The 19,538-nt window shown below is 37.8% G+C and overlaps 1 protein-coding gene across 3 annotated transcripts in view; it reads left to right on the plus strand.

Annotated features, from left to right (window-relative positions):
* LOC121302429 (zinc finger protein 608-like) overlaps nucleotides 1-19,271 on the plus strand; it is a 46,690-nt gene extending 27,419 nt beyond the window's left edge. For all 3 annotated transcript variants that reach the window (XM_041232410.1, XM_041232419.1, XM_041232401.1), the window contains 7 exons: nucleotides 11,079-11,166; nucleotides 11,938-14,383; nucleotides 15,342-15,756; nucleotides 16,122-16,276; nucleotides 16,988-17,138; nucleotides 18,049-18,130; nucleotides 18,378-19,271. In XM_041232410.1, coding sequence (XP_041088344.1) covers nucleotides 11,079-11,166; nucleotides 11,938-14,383; nucleotides 15,342-15,756; nucleotides 16,122-16,276; nucleotides 16,988-17,138; nucleotides 18,049-18,130; nucleotides 18,378-18,384 — 3,344 coding nt within the window. In that variant the 3' untranslated portion in view covers nucleotides 18,385-19,271. The remainder of the gene's footprint in view (nucleotides 1-11,078; nucleotides 11,167-11,937; nucleotides 14,384-15,341; nucleotides 15,757-16,121; nucleotides 16,277-16,987; nucleotides 17,139-18,048; nucleotides 18,131-18,377) is intronic.
* The last annotated feature ends 267 nt before the right edge of the window (nucleotides 19,272-19,538 follow it).

Consider the following 19,538-nt stretch of genomic DNA (forward strand, 5'->3'; position numbering starts at 1 on the left):
TAATGCCACGGCACATAAATGAACATTGTAATTTTATCTAGGATTTAGAGGCAGTAGTAAATTAATTGCTGTATATTGGTGCAATAAACTGAAATGAATTAAGTGTGACTCTGAGTTTACTTGCAGAGGAACCAAGATTAAAGACCTTTTCCTGCCCTCTGACAGATTGCTGGCAAAGTGCCCTGAATTGAAGGAGTGACTTGATTGCATAATTTGAGGTATTTCTTTTATTTAAAAAAAATCCTATAATGGGTGTTGTGTTAGTAGTAGCCAATTGTAGGTTTTACCGTGGTTGTTTGTGCACTTGCATGGAGTGCTGTTGTTGATTAAGTTTTACTTCAGCTTTGTGAGCAGAAATGTGTTTCATAATTAAACTGTTGGACTAATGCCAAGTTGATAAATGGGAGATAAAAAAAAAAAAAAAAAGTATTTCCTCTTTAAAATGGTAACCCTAAAAATAATACATTTTCATTTATAATTTATCATTCTTTTTTGTTGTAACCCCGTCCTTTTTTCAGCTTGTAAGCTCTATTCTCTGTTTTAAACCATTTAAAAATACTCCGTTATATTCAACCTTTTGAAAGCTATTTGGAGGGAAAGCAGCTTTAATCTGGCTCTATGTTCAGTTGACCTTTCATAGCTTGAAGCATTCTTTTCCAGTCACCATCATTTCTCTACCGTGCTGTGTGCTGATGTGTAGATCTATGTTCTGTTGGCTATTAAGGTGCTGAAGGCAGTGTTTCTGTTGCAATTTATGAGAGATGTCAGTTGAAGCCAGAGCATACTGTACACACTCCATTTTCCCAGCTGGAGACTGTTCGTGAACAGAAAGCTAAAATGTAATTGCAAGCAGCATACCCTTGTTCCTTGGCAGAAGGGGAGTGAGTGGCAGAGTGTATTGTCACTGTGTGTGGGTGGTCTGAATCCAGTTTTGCACACCCAGCTAGAAAGTAATTGGCTAAAATGCATTTAAAAATATAAAAACCCAGGATAGACTATACAGTACATTAAACTCCAGACTTTTTTCTCAGAATGTGGTCCTTGTAATCAGGTGCTAAAACAATTAATCTGATCCTTCAATGGGGTTCTTGTGGTTTTAAGTATATTATGTGCACCTCTGGGCCACCTTCATCACAGATTCAAATTTATCTTCAGGAGATAACCTATACAATCTATTACAAACAAAACAAGGGTGTCACAGATCTATGTTTTTTCAGGTTATATCTTTTGAGGTTAAACATTAATCTATTGAAAAACTGTTCATGCAACAAAGCAAATGAATGAAAAGCACAGAGTGAATTTCAGATCTGATTCATTGGAGTGCCGTTTTAAACCTTACGTGAATAAATACATTATTCATATTTAACTTAACTGAAGCATCCATACATTTTAAACATTAAAGTGACCATGTACTTTTAGCGCAATTCAGATTAACACAGGTTAAATGGGTGACAGGACAAAATGATAAACCTTTGTACGTTTACAGTGATTTATGCTGCCACAGCTAATAATAACTGCATGATATTGATGATGGAAGGATGAGATCAGCTCATGTGACAGGAGTCATGCCAGTGGATTAGTTGGTCTTTGCCTGGCTTTGGTCCCATCGGAGATCATCGTATGCAGGTGGACCTGTGGTTTTATATTAGTAGAAAGTGAATGCACTTGGGATTTGCTAACAGAAAATAAAGCAGTCCCATGGGTATGGCTGGGCTTAGCTCACTGAAACAAATGGAAACAAAATGATCAAAAAATATGTTGGCTTGTTTTGTTTAGAGAATAATTAATCTTCTTCTTTTACAATTGTGTGCTTTGAGTAGGTAACCCCGCCCAGTACAGATCGCAACATAGCTTTAAAAACATTTTATTTTCAGATGAATTGAAATATGTGCTTGGATTTACATGATAGTAGGCACACTTGTAGGTACTGTAGCAGAAATGTATAGCATGAAAATGAATTTGCGAAACATGTACACTGTTTTGTACAAGGAATAATAAGCGTGTTTTAGCTGTATCATGCCTGGTGCAAAACAATGACCCATCTCTCAAAAGGGCTTACGCTACTGGCTAAGTGCCTATGCAAGAACAGTGTAGTTGGATGCTCATTAAATTCCACAGTGCCTTGGAATCTGTCTTTTGAGTTGGGTCAGCAACTCTTCTGTGCATATTGATTGAGCAAAAGTTAATTGCAGAGCAGTGTTGCTCACAGAATCACTGCCACTCCATTGTATTGGTTTTATTTGTCTTTGTACATTTGTCTAGGTAGCTTTTGTAGTGTGTGTGTGTGTGTGTGTGTGTGTGTGTGTGTGTGTGTGTGTGTGTGTGTGTGTGTGTGTGTGTGTGTGTGTGTGTGTGTGTGTGTGTGTGTGTGTGTGTGTGTGTGTGTGTGTGTGTTTTTTTTTAAATATAGGCATTGACTTGTGCAACTAATATTTTACAAGTACATTTTTTGAAGACAATCCTTTCTGAAATTACAGTAAATGTTCTCCTTTTCCTTCATGACAAAGGAAGTGCAGATTGAACTGAATTAAGCAGGTCAGGTCACAAAGCTATTGCATTAAGTATTAATTTAGAAGGACAATGTGTGAGGCCCTCTAAAATAAGCCAGAATATTTGCAAATCAGCTTTTTGCAAACCACTTTATGTGGTGGTTTGTTTTAGTTGCACTTTTTTATATGAATAATTATATTTATATTTTAATGCTGCCTTTGGGGAGAAATATGTTAATTCATGTTACCAATATTGTGAATTTGTATTGATCGCTCAGAAAATGTAGACGATCCAATAATTTAACCTCAAGTCTGGGGTGACATTGTAACAAAGGTTGTAGTGTAAAACTGTCAAACAAAACATGCATTCCATAAATGTTTGCATACAGAAGGCTAATCATGATGTCTTTTATATTCAAATGAATTACCATCATGCTATAAAATGCTAATGCATTAACAAAATCAATGTTACATTTGCAATTCAGGACACAGAGGCTGTAACTGGGAAGCAGGAAAACATTGGCAATGCATGAGAACGAATCCTTTGAAATATCTGTAAATGTGTGCTTGGCTTTCACAGTGTCTAGCAGGGCAAAACAGGGCTTCGGTGAGTGACAGCTGAAAGGAGTAGCTGCTGTATCAGGGGGATTAAACAGATGGAGGCTGCTGTTCTCTCAGCCATCAGCATTCCACTAAGCTCAGTAAATATCTTATCAGCTCTATCCAATCTTCAAGGAAAATACTCCAGCCAAAGAACCAAATGGAATATATATTTTTAATAGAGAATAGATGCCTGGGACTATGAAAAGGCCCTAAACACCTTTGACTTAAGGAGATTATGCCTTAGTAAGTCACATTCTTGGGCTCTTTCTTTTGCAAAGTTGTATTATGGTTGGATTTATATTTGTGATTTATAAGTATTTCAGGAGTAAAAGGTAGAATATGACAAATAAATATAATGGACCAAAATTGTCATTTTTCCCCCTTTCTATATTCTTACAATAATGTGTTTTTATGAGCCTCGGTTGAAACCAGAAATTGTGGTGCTTGAAATACCTTCGCTTTTTTTGGTTTATTCCACTGCTCTAAATTCGTTACACTTTATGTAAACTTAGACTATAAATTAAATGGACAAAGACAACTCTAGAATTTCCTGGATAAGATGAGATAAATTAACAATGGAAGCTAGCAAGACTGGATTGAGTTTGCACAAAAAAAAAAAAAAAAAAAAAAAACCCTGTGAAAGCTGTCAAGAGGCTTGATTGATTTGGCTCTCACTGCAGTCTCCAGTGCAAAGCAATAATGTTCCTGCTTTTTGTGAAAGGGGTTGATGTGCCACCAGAGTCAGAGCTTGTCAGCTGGAAAGGCTAGCATTTCAGATGAGGCCAAAGTGCAGTCAATAATTTATATGAGAATCTTGTGTTTTTACTCCCACGTACTGTAGTGTATTTTATCTCCAGAAGTCTGCCTTACCAAAGACAGAATGCAGCTTGCCTAACAGTTCACTGTGATTATGCAAATTATGGCAGTGGAAGGTATTTATTATAGCAGTGCTTGTTTCTCTGTCAAGGCATGAGATAATGCATATACATTAGACCAGCAAGGTCCTTACCACTTACAGTGCATTCCAGGTAGTCTGTTCTCCTCTGGGCAGTGCAACTTATAAAGTTAGTTCAAGATGAACACCAGGTTAGGGAGTGCTTTCCCACTTGCTACAGAAGAGGGAGATTTTCAAACCTCAAATTTAAATACCGCCTTGATTTCCTTTTAACATTTAACATCCCAGTAATCAAACTTCAGTCTTTTTTTTTTTTTTTTTTTTTTTTTAACTATTTTGTTTTGGTATAGACATGGGTTATTTACCTGACCCACCAACCTAATACCAGCTACTGGAAGTGGTAGTTTTGTCAAACCTGTATGTTTTGCCCTGCTCCCCATACTAGTGTTCCCCCTCCCCCAACTTGCTTCAGTGAGTGCTGACAAAGATCCTGTTAACTGCCCATGCTCCTGAGGAAGTCTATTAGTTGCACTCCATTAGGCTTGTTTACAGGAGGGCTCTGGTCTCAAAGCACATGATTGAACTGTAGTTGGCTTTTTTTTTTTTTTTTATACAGATGAGAAGAACTTTGAAATGCTGGACAGGGGGTAGAATGTGAGAACAGCCATTGGTCTCTTTTTGAAAGGCTATGTGATTTTAAGGTGGATTTAACCTAACCAAATTTCTACATGGAATCTGATTGTTGAACTACCACATTTAATTATTGTGTTGTTTTGGGTTTTTTTTTTTTTTTTTTTTTTGTTTTTTATGCTAGATATATAAAAATAAATGTCCTGCAGTCTTATCTAGTATAGAAATAAGGTGAATATAATGAATGAATACAATTGTTATTTCTAAGGCTTTGCCATGTTTTTAATTATCCGTAATGATTACATACTCGGTAGTGCTGCATTTAAATTCAATGACAAATCTTTCGACCTAGAAGTCTTTTTCAATTTCGAATTAGGCGATACCATTTATCACGCTGGAGTACTGAACAAGCTGTGCAATTCAGGGTTAATAGAATGTTGACTACAGTGGTTTATTCATCAAGAACCTTAAATGGTGTGACTTCTTCGTATTTCTGTTTTTTGGATAACATTTAAAGGAGTGGTGAAAAATAAATTCTTGTCCCCCTTCTGCAAAAGAAAAGGAGCTTGTTAAGAGGCTGATAATTTATGGAGACTGCAGCTGGCAGCCAACAAGGCTTTATGAATGCTTTTTGTTTGGCTTGGAAGCTGCAGATGAAAAGAGCCTGAGGCTGCGACAAAGAGTGCAGCGTTTCCAAAACAGGCTTTAATAAGTTTTTAGGAATACTACATGTAATGAACCTGTGTTGCTGCAGACCTTTAAACATCTCTGCTTCCTAACGTTTATTTAAGGGAAGGATAAAAGGACAAACTGTTAGTCTGAAGGTTAGCAAAGCAGTTTAGTTCATTTGGTTGTGTCGCGTGCGTCAGTGTTGTTTGTCTATTCATTGAGCCCAACAGGCTAATGCTTTGTATCATTCTAATAAATTACTACAGTAATTTGCATTCTGCACATTTTTTTTTTTAAGTAGGGGTTGTAATAAACAGTTTCAGTGATCCTGTAATTAAAGTAACAGCTGGAAATGAGGGCGACAGGCGAAATGAAGGTCCTCAATGCTAATTCTTATGATAATTGATGTGCAGCTATGTGCTGTACTGTGGGGGGTGTTCATCATAAGGAAGCTACTGTAGGCAACACTGCTGGTGGTGGTGGTATTGAACACACCTTTCTGGAGACTGACCACAACTTGAAATAAGGTTTGGTTTTTTTATTTGGTCTCCTACCAGATCACCTTGTATTGTATGGCAGTACTGTACATCCTGTTTGCAGCATGATTAGGTGAAAGGGACACTAATTCTTTATTCTTGTATCATATGCCTGGTTTTAAATGTAACCTTGTGAATAAACCAAAACCATGCAAGTCATGATGACTAAGTCCGGTGTTGCAGGTGGTTAAAGCTAACAGAAGTGACGAATGCAACTTAAATGATATTATCTATTTATTTTGGAATTGCACTGCTCTTGTTTCTTTGTATAGCAGTTTTATTGATGGCAAAGTTCAATCTATATATTTTGTATACTAAAGGTCATGTAGCATAGACTCTGTGCAGTACATTGACTAGAGTGCATACTGCAGTTTTAAATAGGGACCAAGAAAAGTTGGCCAAACGCAGTACATAGCCCTACTTCGCATTTGACAGGGGTTCAGTATGTGTGTGACCTGTGAGTTACCCCATGATACTTCTTCCTATTGGTTTTATTATATTTAGGTGAACCCAGTATATTTTGATTATGCGATTTTAGCACTGTTTTAACCTGCATTCTACACAAGTATAGTACCAGAAATATCATAAACAGTATTAGAATCACTGTAGTATGCAAGAGTAGGTTGCATATGCAGCCACATGTGGTAGACTGCATATGGTTTTAGCTGACCAGTCATTTATTATTGACCAAGTGTCTCCTCAAGAAAGAAATGGATGGTTGTGAATAAGGTTGAGTCTAGTTTTCCAAGAAGCTGAATGATTTTTCCTAATCAATATACTGTAGCTCACTGGGCTTTAGAACAGAGGTATTGTCATGAGGGATTTGACAGTGATGGAAAACACTGTGTTATCTTTTAATACTGCAGTAGGTGTTTGTTTAATACATTTTAGATGCCATGCAGCACAAAAATAAAAAAAATATCTTTATAAAGGGATTACTCAACATTCAGGGAGCACCCACATTTAAAACACTATTGTGATACAAGTCGTCTAACTACCACGCGCTCTAAAAAAAAAAAAAAAAAAACACAAACAATGTATTGTTTAATCTCATCGTAATTCATGGAAATGTTAATCTTCCCAGCAGTGCAATTTCCATGCAGTGTTTCTGTTGAAGATGTTAATATGACAAGTTGATGAATTTCACAGCTTTGCATAGTTAATGCTAAAGGTGTGGGGCTGTCGGAATACTCTCTAATCCTAAAATTGTATTTTAATTGTGCCACTTAGAGTACCAAATAATAAAAACTATCATAACTGTGTGCAAGTTTTTAATTAAAACTCTGTATAATGTGAAAAAAACACCAGTTGTCTTCATCAGTTTTCTTTTTTTTTTTTTTTGCTCCTGTATGGTAGCAGCACCATAATCCTGCAGTGAATCATAGCAGAAAATGACTTACTATGTTTTTCTGACAACTGGAATAATAGCCTCATAATACAATGTTCCATAATGTATATAAAAAAATACTCCTTTTAAGTAACTTCTATCACTGCCATGTCAAAAACAAACTAAGACCCTCTCGCTAACTTAATGGGCTCAAAGTTGTTTTTAATCAGCAAAACTGGGTCGGCTTCGGGTTGGAATGAGAAATATTTCGCGGTTCAAATGCGGGTCCAAAAAATATTTTAAGGTCTCAATTTTTGAATCGCCTAAAACGTTTTCTGTCCTTTCAGTGTACTCGTCTGTAACCCTTTCCCAGATAACGTATTAGTAGGGAGGTCAATCAAAATTTTAGATTTTAATAAAATAAACAGTGAACTGGCTTTTGCAAACAGTTTTCATTTAACTTAAACATATCTAAAATGAAAACACTCCAAAAATGTTTTTAAACATTTAAAAAGGCTTTTTAATGCACCAGAATTCGCTTCGTTTGACAGGCCACCATCATGTTTTTTTAAGCGCCTGTCAGTCCTAAGCTTTCATAATAAAGGTTGGCCATTTATTTTTACTAAATCAGCTACGAGTTTAAACAAAAAAAAAGCTTTACTCTGAAGTGGTTGGCAGTTTAAAATGGGAGGATCTAAGTGACATGTGGGGTGTTGAAAATATCTGCGGCCACTTAATCAAACCCCTCTATCTCCAAGGCCACAAAAGGTTGGTTAATAATTAAAAAAAAAAAAAAAGAAAACGTATGTTTACATGACACCTAGACCTACCAATAGTGTAATTTTTGTGTTTGTAGGTGGTTTTGGTGTTAAAGCGCCCCAAATATTTAAATTGAGTTTTTTTTAATGTTCTGATTGGGGGATTTCTTCCGGACAAAGGGGATTAAAACCTTTAAAAAAAATTGAGTGCGTGCTGTATTGTTCCTTTTGTGGCCAGTCCAAAATTAAGAGCGTTGTGACACAGCGGATAAGTCTAAATGACACGGTATACTCATTTAAAAATAAATAAAATAAATAAAAATAAATCACCTATTTTATAATAAAATCGACTGTGTTTTTATGGGTGTTTATGTGCAGTTTTTAATCAAGACTAATAAAAATCTTATTTCGTGGGGTTGGTTTTATATTTTAAGAAATTATGATATTTTTTAATATGGCACGTTTCGTTGTGTTGTGATTTTTAGGCCTTAGTAAAACAGTCAACTCAAAAATACATAAAATATTTTGATACGCACTTGTAGTTGATATAATTGTATATGAATAGATAGTTATATATTTTGATTCATGATAACTGATAATCTTATAACGATTTCAAAATGACTACATTCGTGATGCGCACTCCCATAGGAGCCAAAGTCGCCCACGTTGTGTTCGCAGGTACTAGTATTAGAAGGCAAATGTACCAGTATTTCCAGCACTAAAGCAGGGAGGAGTCAGCTGACTAAGCAGTGTTGTTCTCGCTTGTTTGATGTGTCGAAAGATCTTTTTATCACGTCTGCTTGGTGATATTAAAAATGTCTGTGGATGAGGTGAAACAAAAGATAGCGCAGGGTTTATGTACTGGATAATAGTTTGAGAGGTAAATCACAAGTGTGGAATTCTTTTGGAATCATAGCAAATTAAAATAATAAACATGTGACTGGATTCGTTGCTTGTAAAACCGTCATTGTGTTTTTGTGAACGGCCACAAAACACTCTGTGAAAGCACAGGTATAGCTGCCTTTCAGCTGGTGGCACAAAAGGAATAGACATATATTTTATATTAAAATACGTAGAGATAGTTAATGTTACAATGTTAAAATATATTCTGACCACTAATAAAAGCTACCACGCTGTATAGCCTATTGTATAAACTCAATCCGTTGAGAATGGTAGAGATATCTGTGTGTGAAGTGAGAGCGTGTTTTTACTAAAGCCGGTCGCAGGTAAGAAGACGGTGTTGCAGTGAGTTGCTTGTTCGGGTCGGGTCCTGTAGTAGAGGGTCCAGGTCAGACGCGGGTCATAAAAATCGTACCTGCGCAGGACTCTACCTTACGTCGTTGCTAATGAAGGCTTAAGTGTTTGGCATCTCTCGACAAACATAAGGAAAAGCACCTTTTTGATTAAACGAAATTGTTGCTGTATGGACAGTAAAAAAAAAAAAAAAAAAAAAGGTCTGAGAAATGAAGGACTATACCCTAAGGCCTAAGAGACAGTGAGAAATGTGGAATTGATATCCTGCTGAGGCACTGAATAACCATTTGATGATGTAGAAAGACTAATTTCAGTCTTAGAAGCATAACCACACTAAGATCATGAAATTAAATTGGAAATGGTCTGCTGAGAATTTGACAACAGCTCAAAGGTGCATCTTATATTATTGGAAAAATGCAATAAAATTTGTATTTATTTTTTTATAAACATTATACCTAGATTGCAAAACAGGCTATAGATTGTTGTAATCCTTTTACTGTGATAATTGTATGGTGGTAAAATAGTAATATAGTGTGCTGTGTTTAGTTACCAATTTTTTAAGGTTTCATTTTTTAAAATTTTATTTTATAATTGTGTATAAAGCAGTTAAACAGAAATCTTTTCATTCTGCTGACAAGCCTTCTTTGGTAAACAAGCCAGTCTTTGGTTTACTCGCTCCCAGTTTCACCCAAGACCCCTTCATTGTTTAGTTTATTCTTGCCTGATAAACCCTTTTGCACACACTTTGCTAGTGCTCCATCGCTGTCTTTCATGTTCATTTATCCAAGCTACTTGCTCTTTGTACTTTGTGGTGCAGGGCTCAGGAGAGCCAATCACAGTTCAGTGCTCCCAGCAGGAGCCAGCCAATCAGACTGGCAGCTTTTGTTGGAAACATGAAACCCTTCTGGGAATTAGCTCTAACAAAAGCGTTTCACTGCAGACAAACATTAAGTGTCTGTGCTGACTTTTCCTGTTTTTAATTTTATTACTGTGCTTTGAATGGAGGAGTTAGTGTTTCTTTCATGTTCCCTTTTTAAGCAGTTTTAATTATGTATTTTCCATTGCACATGAGGCTTTACTGGTACAAAGATTCAGCTAGCTTGTGTAGCTACTGTTGTAACAACCTTTTAGGCAGGCAGCTATTCATTCAACTATGGATGATAAAAAATATTTAGGGTACAACCTATGTACTAATAACAAATATACTCCCAACTTGCATACAGATGTTCTCTTCTTTTGTTATATATTTGGCAAGGATTGCTTATTCTAGGGCTGGTCTCAGAGTTTTTTGCACATAAGAAAAACAACATTTAGTTTACAATACTAATTGTAGCTGAACACATGTTTGTGTAATATGTTTCTTGTGAGCTGTTTTGAAGTGAAATTTAAATGGGAAATGTGGGGCAAGCTATAATTAACCTGTTTTGAGAAGGCTATTTTGTCCAGTCAGAATGTAGAGCTCGGCTGAGATGGCTCTCGAGTATAGGCTTTGATAAGAGACCAAAGACAGAAAAAGGCAGGTTTTTGGTAGGCTGTTTCTACATCAGTGAAAACAAAATAGAAGATGTTTCCTGGTCAACATCGGCTTTATGCTCTACTGACTGGCGCTCGGCATATGCTGGCTGCCTGCCAAGAAAAAGCAATTACGTGTAATAATAGCAAAATTAAGAGGTGAGTGTTGCTGTTTTACAGCAGGACGTGGCGAAAATCCATTTCCTTCTGTCAGCTGTATCTCGATTACACACAAAAAAACAATTTCCTGTGGGGCCTCGCTTGAGGTCAGTGAAACCCAAAAAGAGGAAGGAGGCAGACCGCAGCTTTTGAAAACAGAATGAAAAGAAAGTGTACATTGTAATGTCAGGCTTGCTTCTACCTGTTCTAATTATAACATAAACATTTTTTATTTTTGGGTTGCAGGTGTCCTTGTTGTGAATGTGACATGGAGGAACAAGACCTATGTGGGGACACTACTGGATTGCACAAAACATGACTGGGCCCCTCCCAGGTATTGGATTGATTTCATTGCTGGAATTAAAACGTGCTTCATGACCCTGTATAGTTGTAGGGTAATTTTGATGGCAAGAGTGCTAAACTACTTAAGCATTCCCTCCACATACCCACTGTTTTTTCAGGTCAATTGATTCTACAATAGATCTGGTTTCTTAATTTTTACCTAAATGTCTGCATCTGTTTAGATCAATTGAATAGACCAGGTATGTTTCTGGCATCAAAAAATGGTGCATTTGGTAATTCTACTTGACAAATTAATCTGAGAACCATAGGAGACAAAAACCTTTTCTTAAATATTTGTGGTAAACAAAGGCTTAAAATTTGACTTCCAATGATTTTAGCATACATTCCACCCAGATTTTATATGGATCTAAGCTAACTGTAAGCCCCCTCTCTGGCTTAACGACTGCAACACCTATGTTTAAAGTATTAAATCCTGTTGTAATTACATTTACGGTTAGAAGAAAATGCTTTCTTCCAGTGTCATAAGCCATAAGATATTAATGAACTGCTAATAAATGTACATTTTAATTTTAATACGCTTAATTCATTTTTTATTATTTATGTATGTATGTATTTATTTATTTATTAAGTGTTTTTTCTAACACTTACTTTTTTTAAACCCTTTGCGGTACTATGTCAGACCAGGTCCGACATTACAATTTTCCCTTTCCCTTTAAATGGGCTGCAAAGGGTTAAATAATAAAGTAAATAATCTCATTCAGTCCTTTCTGGTGGAAAATAATTTGCATCCCTTTGCCATTAGATTTTGTGAATCGCCAACAAGTGACCTTGAGATGCGGGTCGGCCGGGGCAGAGGCAAACGGGCACGCCCTGTAGCTGCCAACCCTCCTGGTGTGGACCCCAGCTTTACTGAGATGAGGGGACTGCAAAACAAGAACCGGGGCGGGGCCAATGGTAAAGGGAGGCGGGGGAGCCTGAACTCCAGTAGTGGCCGACGGACACCCCCAAACTGCACCTTGGAGGAGATAAAGGCCAGCCCAACATCCATCAGCAAGAGGAAGAACAAGCAGTCCATGGAGCTGGACCTCAACTGCAGCTCAGAAGACATAAAGCTTGGAAAGCGGGTTCGAATGAACTCTAGGAGCACACCCACCATCCCTCAAGGGAGGTCTGAGGCTGCATTTTTGGAGCAAGGTTGCACCTCTCCAGTGCTCATAGACTGCCCTCATCCCAATTGTAACAAGAAATACAAGCACATCAATGGGCTGCGGTACCACCAGGCACATGCGCACTTAGACCCTGAAAATAAGATGGAGTTTGAGCCAGAGAATGAGGATAAAATTTCTGACTGTGAGGAGGCCCTGAGCAATGTGGCTCTGGAGTGCAGAGAAACAGGCTTTGGTTCTCCAAAAGGTCCACATTCTCCTGGCAGCTTAAGTGCACCAGGAACGCCAAAGGGCAAAAGGGAAGTGCTTAACAGTGCCCAGAGTCCTGTGATGAGTTCTAAGGCTGGCAAGAACACTGGTAAAAAGAAGGGACTTGCCAATGATCTAAATAACTTTCCTGTCATCTCAAACATGGCTGCAGCTTTAGAAAACTGTGCTGCTGCTGTTGATGGTAATCCGGCTGCGGAGATGCCAAAACTTGAAGCTGAGGGTATGATTGACCAGAAGTGTTTGGGTGACAAGGACAAGGGAAAAAAAGCAAGCAGTGGGAAATTGGATAAATCCTTATCCAAGCCCAAGACCACCAGGCCTATTGCTCCAGCCCCTCCACCTCCCCAGTTGATAGCCATCCCTACTGCCACCTTCACTGCCACCACCACAGGTACAATTCCAGGCTTACCTTCACTGACGACCACAGTTGTCCAAGCAACACCAAAGAGCCCTCCCTTGAAGCCCATCCAACCAAAGCCTACAATAATGGGAGAACCCAGTACTGTAAACCCTGCCCTGGTCTCACTCAAAGACAAGAAAAAAAAAGAGAAGCGGAAGTTGAAAGAAAAGGAAGGCAAAGAAGCAGGGAACCTCAAGATAGAAACAAAACTTGCAAAGATTGAGGACCCCAAGAATACTGGAAAAGAGTTACCAGGGCATTTTTTAAAGGACCACTTGAACAAAAATGAGGTGCTAGCAAATGGCCTATCTGAATCTCAAGAAAGCAGGATGGCCAGCATAAAAGCAGAGGCCGATAAGGTCTACACATTTACGGATAATGCCCCCAGCCCCTCAATAGGGAACTCATCCAGACTGGAGTGCAATGGACAATCCCCCATGACCCCAATACTTGTCTTGACACAGAATGGGGGTGATGGCACTACCACCAAAACAAATAGTCCAGCCTATTCAGACATATCAGATGCTGCAGATGATGGTGGCTCGGACAGCCGTTCAGAAGGCTTGAGGTCGAAAACGAGCTCTCCATTAGAGATGAGTTCCAATAAGGAGAGCGTAGTTAAGAGCCTTCCAACTACCCCTGGTCAAGCAGCCCAGGTGAAGGAGTCACAGTCTCCTTATTACCATGGATATGACCCTTACTATTCCCCAAACTATATGCAGTCTGGACAGGGCAATGCTCCTGCCTCTGAAAATGGTGGCACATTACCAGGGAGCAAAGCCAAGAAAGAGGGTTTAGAGGAGGAAAATGACAAAAAGGAGAAGGTGGCGGTCTTAAGTTCAGACTCTAAAAAGAGCGAAATGATCAATTCAAATTTACAGGCCCAGCACCAATCTGTGATTACCCAGAGACACCCTGCACTTGCCCAGTCACTTTATTATGGACAATATGCCTATGGACTTTATATGGACCAGAAATCCTTAATGTCCTCCAACGCTGCATATAGGCAGCAGTACGAAAAGTATTATGAGGACCAACGGTTGGCAGAGCAGAAAATGGCTCAGATCACCTGGGAGGGAGAAAGGAAAGCTGAACACCAGCATAAAGAACAAGGAAAGGAGGACCTGAAGCAGAAGACAATCCCATCAGCCACAATCTCAAAAGCTCCAGCTACCCTAGAATCCAACAAGAAATGTAGCAGTAAAGCTGGACCTGCGGTTCCCATAAAAACAGAGGACACTGGGAAATGCCAGGTTCTCTCGAGCCGCCAGCAACAGCAGCAGTTGCAATCGGAAAATTTTAAAGCCAAGCAAATGGAGAATCACCAACTGATCAAAGAAGCAGTTGAAATGAAATCTGTAATGGATTCTATGAAGCAAACGGGGGTGGATCCTACACTGAGATTCAAACAGGTAGGACATCTCCCAGTACAGATAATCTTTTAGTGCACCATGTGCTTACCTGTGTTGCTATGTAGATCCTTTTAAACAATCCAATCTGCCAAGGTTTTGACGCATAATGAATCCCATTGCATTGAGACTTACTAGACTGGAAAAATGTGTCAAAAATTAAATCTAGTGCTAGATGAGAATCAGTTGCAACACTGAATTACTTTTAAGGTTGAATGTTCTTCAATGGCTACACTGCATATACATGTGTCATCTGTGGGATTTGTTCTTCATTTTTACTTATCCTTCAGGTTACACTGTAAAGACTTCCAAATAAATCTAGAATTAAATGCTAGCTTTTGATTTAACGGGGTCTAATGTAATCTTATTACTCCTCTAAGCAATTTATAAGCAGCATTATTTTCCTCAGCTTTATAACCACATACAGTCTTGTGAAATGGGTTGGAAATAATCTGATCAATGCCCAAAGCAATAGTAGCAGAAATGTCCCTGGTATTGTAATATATAATTTAAATGTGTGACTGTGGAAAAGGAAATTTCCATGCACAAAAAAAAAAAAAGACTAACAGAAGCAGTTAAAAACAGATTTGTAACACAACTGAGTTGCACTGTACATTTTGTATTATTAAATGTAATGTGATTTAAGTCTGTAATTATGCTTTGGGGTCATTTTCCAGATAGAGAGCAATTTTAAATATAGTATCCTTGTATCACACGTGAAACAAGAGTACAACCCTGAAGTGTGCAGAGTCATACTTTTCATAATAAGTTGCTTTTAATATAATGGTGGCACAAAAAGAAAACATCTGCCTCCTCAGTTACTCTTGTGAATATCTCTCAACTTAAATTTGTTTCCAAAGGTTTTGCTTTCAAAAGACAAGTTGTATAGTACTGTGTGGCTGGTTGTAGCTAAACTTGACTCATGACAACTTTTCTTTTTGTTTTATTTGATTTGCTACAGGAACCGGATGCCCGATCTTGGCACCATTATGTCTACCAGCCCAAATACACGGAGCAACAGAAACCAGAAGACCTTGATAAGAAGCCTAAAGAGGACTGTCTCAGTAAGACTACAGGAAAGGAGATTGCTGGCCTCAACCTTCCATTCTCACAAGCCACTATAAAGGAGGAGTCCAAGGACTTTAAAAAGCAGGACTGTCATTCAGGCTCTTTGGAGGACTGTAAAAAAACAGACGATCGCAGGATGCCGGTCAGTGGGAAGGACTCTCGGGGTGCTCGGGTTGCAGTCTCATCACCCATGAGCCAGCACCAGTCCTACATTCAGTACCAGCACGCCTATCCTTATTTGCAGATGTATGATCCCAACCACCCGGCCTACCGTGCTGTCTCCCCTGTTTTAATGCACAGCTACCCTGGTAAGCCTCTGATTCCTCTCCAAGCTCTCTGTTATTATTCCTTTTTATATATATATATATATATATATATATATATATATATATATATATATATATATATATATAATATATATCTATTAATAAATTACCGCTAAAATTTAAAATGTGCTGCTGTTATCCAACAATGGTTTCAGTTGAAGATTTCTGGGATATTGCATCCTATTATATTTGTATACTTCATTACGTTTTGCTACATTACGTATTGGATTGAAATGCAATTAAAATGGGAAGCGCCTAGGCTGATTTTGTTTATTTAATTTTCATGTAATGTTGTTTGTTTTTATCACAATAATGGACACTAATGAACAAGGCCATTTGTTTTCTAGGCTTCCATTACCCCATCTATGGGAAGATGGCAGGCAGAGAAGAAGTGGAGAAAGCAAACACCAGCCCCAGCATAAGCACTAAACCGGCTTCAGAGTCAAAAGCACTAGACTTGCTCCAGCAGCATGCCAATCAGTATCGCAGCAAATCTCCTGGAGTGAGTCCACTGAAATCTTTTTTTTTTTGTACTGTTTTTAAACTAGTTATTGTATTCCTGGTTGGTCTTGTGTAAACATGGAATGAGCTTGGTTATTATTCTTACAGCATATTTTATTAAGAGTAGGTGTCAGTCATCTGTGTGTAATGTTGAAGCTCAGAGCTGTGAGCTTCATGGCCATGAGTGAAACAAAATAGGAGGAGGGGCTGTGGTTCTAAAGGTAGAGGAACACCTAGAAATGTCAATGAGTCCCGTAATTTCAGTTTGGGAGGATGGCAGGTGTAAATGGATACATTTTGACTAGGGGTGATGCAAGCTTGCCTGGAAGGGCAGATTGCTTTGGAAAAAAGAATGCAGCCTTTGTTCCTGCAATTGGGTGTTTATCTTATCACGTAACGTGTTGATCTAAGGCACTGACAACCACCTTCCCAACCACAGACATGCACATCCCAAAACAAACAAACAATAGGAACTTGCACAGTGGGAGGTGTATAGGCCACCCACCCACCACCACCACCTTTTTAAAGAAACTACAGAGGCAATACAAAACTATCAGCTTTGCTTCCTTACCAAGAAGGTACTATTGGTTGTCTAGATAAAAAAATAAAACCAATGACATCAATCTTTTCCTTAAGATAATCTCCAGTTGGGAATTTACAATGTATGCACTGCAATAATTAAAGATCCAATTTCTTTGTTTCATCTTTTTAGCCTGCAGAGAGGGGTCCTTCTGAACGAGAGAGAGAAGCAGAGCGGGAGAGAGATCGCCATTCCCCATTTGCAAGACACCTTCACACACATCATCACACACATCTCGGAATGGGCTATCCCCTCATACCGGGCCAGTATGACCCTTACCCAGGTAAGAACAAAAATAATTTAGTGAGAGTTTTTGCCTATAACCCTATCTTTCCCTTTGTCCTTGTACCTGTTAGCGAGTTATGAGGCAGATACTAGTATTGTTTTATTACTTTTATATAAACCAAGTTTACGAAAATACACAGCTATGCATTTAATTGCAAGTTTGCCACATGTGGAGTGTTTTTTCTCTTCTATATTTTTAATGGAAGCTGTCTTTTTCACTATTTTGTAGCGATGTCCAACTTAGTCTTCACAGAGCTGGTCAGCCTATTTAACTAATGACTGATGAAGTTTGTTGCCGGTCATTTTTTTAACCAAGCAGGTGGGCCCTAACAAACCCCTAGAATCCCCCAGAAAAGGCCCTCATTAAAAAATAATTGTTTTCAATTGTCTAACTGGGAACTGCTGCAAGCCGTATTTGCAGCCTGTGGTAATTGGCAGTGAATTTGTTGGTTGTCAAAAACCATCAGAGTTTGCTGCCTTCTGGCATACAAGAGCAAAAAGGTTAATGACATTGTATATAATGAAATCCTTCCAGTAAGGACATTACCACAGCCTTCTGCATATTCCCAGTATTTTGTATTGTCAGCGCACCATTTAAAGAACAATATTAAAAAAATTAATAAAAATAAAAAAGAAATCTATCAGCGGGATCACAGTTTTTTTTTTTTTTTTTTTTTGTAATGGGCAAAAAAAAAAAAAAAATCTTGTTATCTCCGCCCCAGCACCACGGTTCATTGTGTAAGTGTACTGAATGTTAGACTGTTTTTTTGTTTTTTTACTGAAGGTTGTGGCTGTAATGCCATAAGCTGCTACACTGTTCATTTCCAATAGCACACAGTCAATTAGATGTAATCTGTCTTTGCAGGAATAGTCAGAGCCTTTACTAAGTTTCCGCTTTCCTCCCCCAGGGTTAACCTCTGCTGCCCTTGTTGCCAGTCAGCAGGTGGCTGCTCAGGCTTCTGCATCTGGTATTTTTCCCACACAAAGGAGGTAAATATCCTCCTAATTTGTAATTGTTTTTAGATGCAATATAACAGACATATGACAGGCTTAAAATCTGGTGTGAATAATTGACAGTGAAAGTATGGAGTTCCAAAAGATGTTTAAACATTTAAAAATCAAGCAAATGTATTTATGCTTATCAAATTGCTTAAAAAACGATTGTCAGATATTTCAGTGACCTTTATCGCATGTGCATATGAAAGTCCGTTTTTTAAATGTGTTTTTTCTTTTTCAGAGAATGATTTGGAGAACTGTACATAGACATGTGACTGGATCACATGACCAAATGCTTTATTACAGACATCAGTTCCATGGTGTTGACATGTGATTGCCTTGATGGCAGGCAAAAAAAAAAAACTGTCATTTTTGTTTTTTGAATTGAATATTTTATAAGAGTTACCAATGTTGCTGTAATTTAGACTTTTTTGTTGAAATATATATTCTTACCTTTTATTTGTAACAGTAACCAGGCTCACACATGCAGGGTCAGCTGCTAATGGCAAGCATTGGAAAATAAATGTGTTTGTCACATTTGGAAAAGTGTTAGCCACAAAATGGCCACTTTATTATTTTGTATAGAAGTATATTGTTATGTAACGGTGTGCCTGAACGTATGTATATTGTAATATTCCCTACATGCCCTCTAAGAGGCTAGCTGTAAAAGTGACACTTTGGTACAATGTATATGTATACTATTAGTGGCTCCTTGGGTTTGTATTTAAAAAGAAAAGGAAATTGCATCTGTGTAAATTTGACTGTATTCTGTTTGTTGTACTGTGTATTGTGAAGAATCTTCATTCTGAGGGCTTTGGGTGCCAGTACCATAAAACTGTGGTGTATATACTGTATAGATTTTAAATGGCAGAATATAATAAGAGTCTGTGAATAATATTAAAGAAAGTTTGTTTTATATGACCTTGAATGGCAATTTACCTGATAGCCTGCATAGCTGAAGACATTTGTGATTGTTCTATTACTTGAATAGTCCTGCAGTCTTTTAAATGTTTACAATTATCCACATTTAGGGGAGAGACTTAAATGCCGTTGCCTGGTTACTTGTTCCATGCTGTAATCTAGTTTATTTTATGTAAAGTGTATATTGAATGCTTTCTTTTTTTTTTTTTTTATACCGGCCTTAAAATAATAATAATAATAATTATAATAATGATAATAATTTGGCAATCAAAATAAAAGTTTGTTTTTTGTATGCTTGTCTCTGCGTGTGTTAATGTTTGTGCGTAATTCTGTGATGCATCTATAAAGATTTGCCTGTCTTGTTTTGTTTAATGCCACTGCATTATACTAGGATAATACCCAAGATTTTGGTCACATTTACATGACTGTGGTATCCTCACAACAGGTCTGAATAAATAATAATAATCAATAATTTGAACAT

Source organism: Polyodon spathula, chromosome 2 (genome assembly GCF_017654505.1).
Source record: "Polyodon spathula isolate WHYD16114869_AA chromosome 2, ASM1765450v1, whole genome shotgun sequence".
NCBI classification, from domain to species: domain Eukaryota; kingdom Metazoa; phylum Chordata; class Actinopteri; order Acipenseriformes; family Polyodontidae; genus Polyodon; species Polyodon spathula.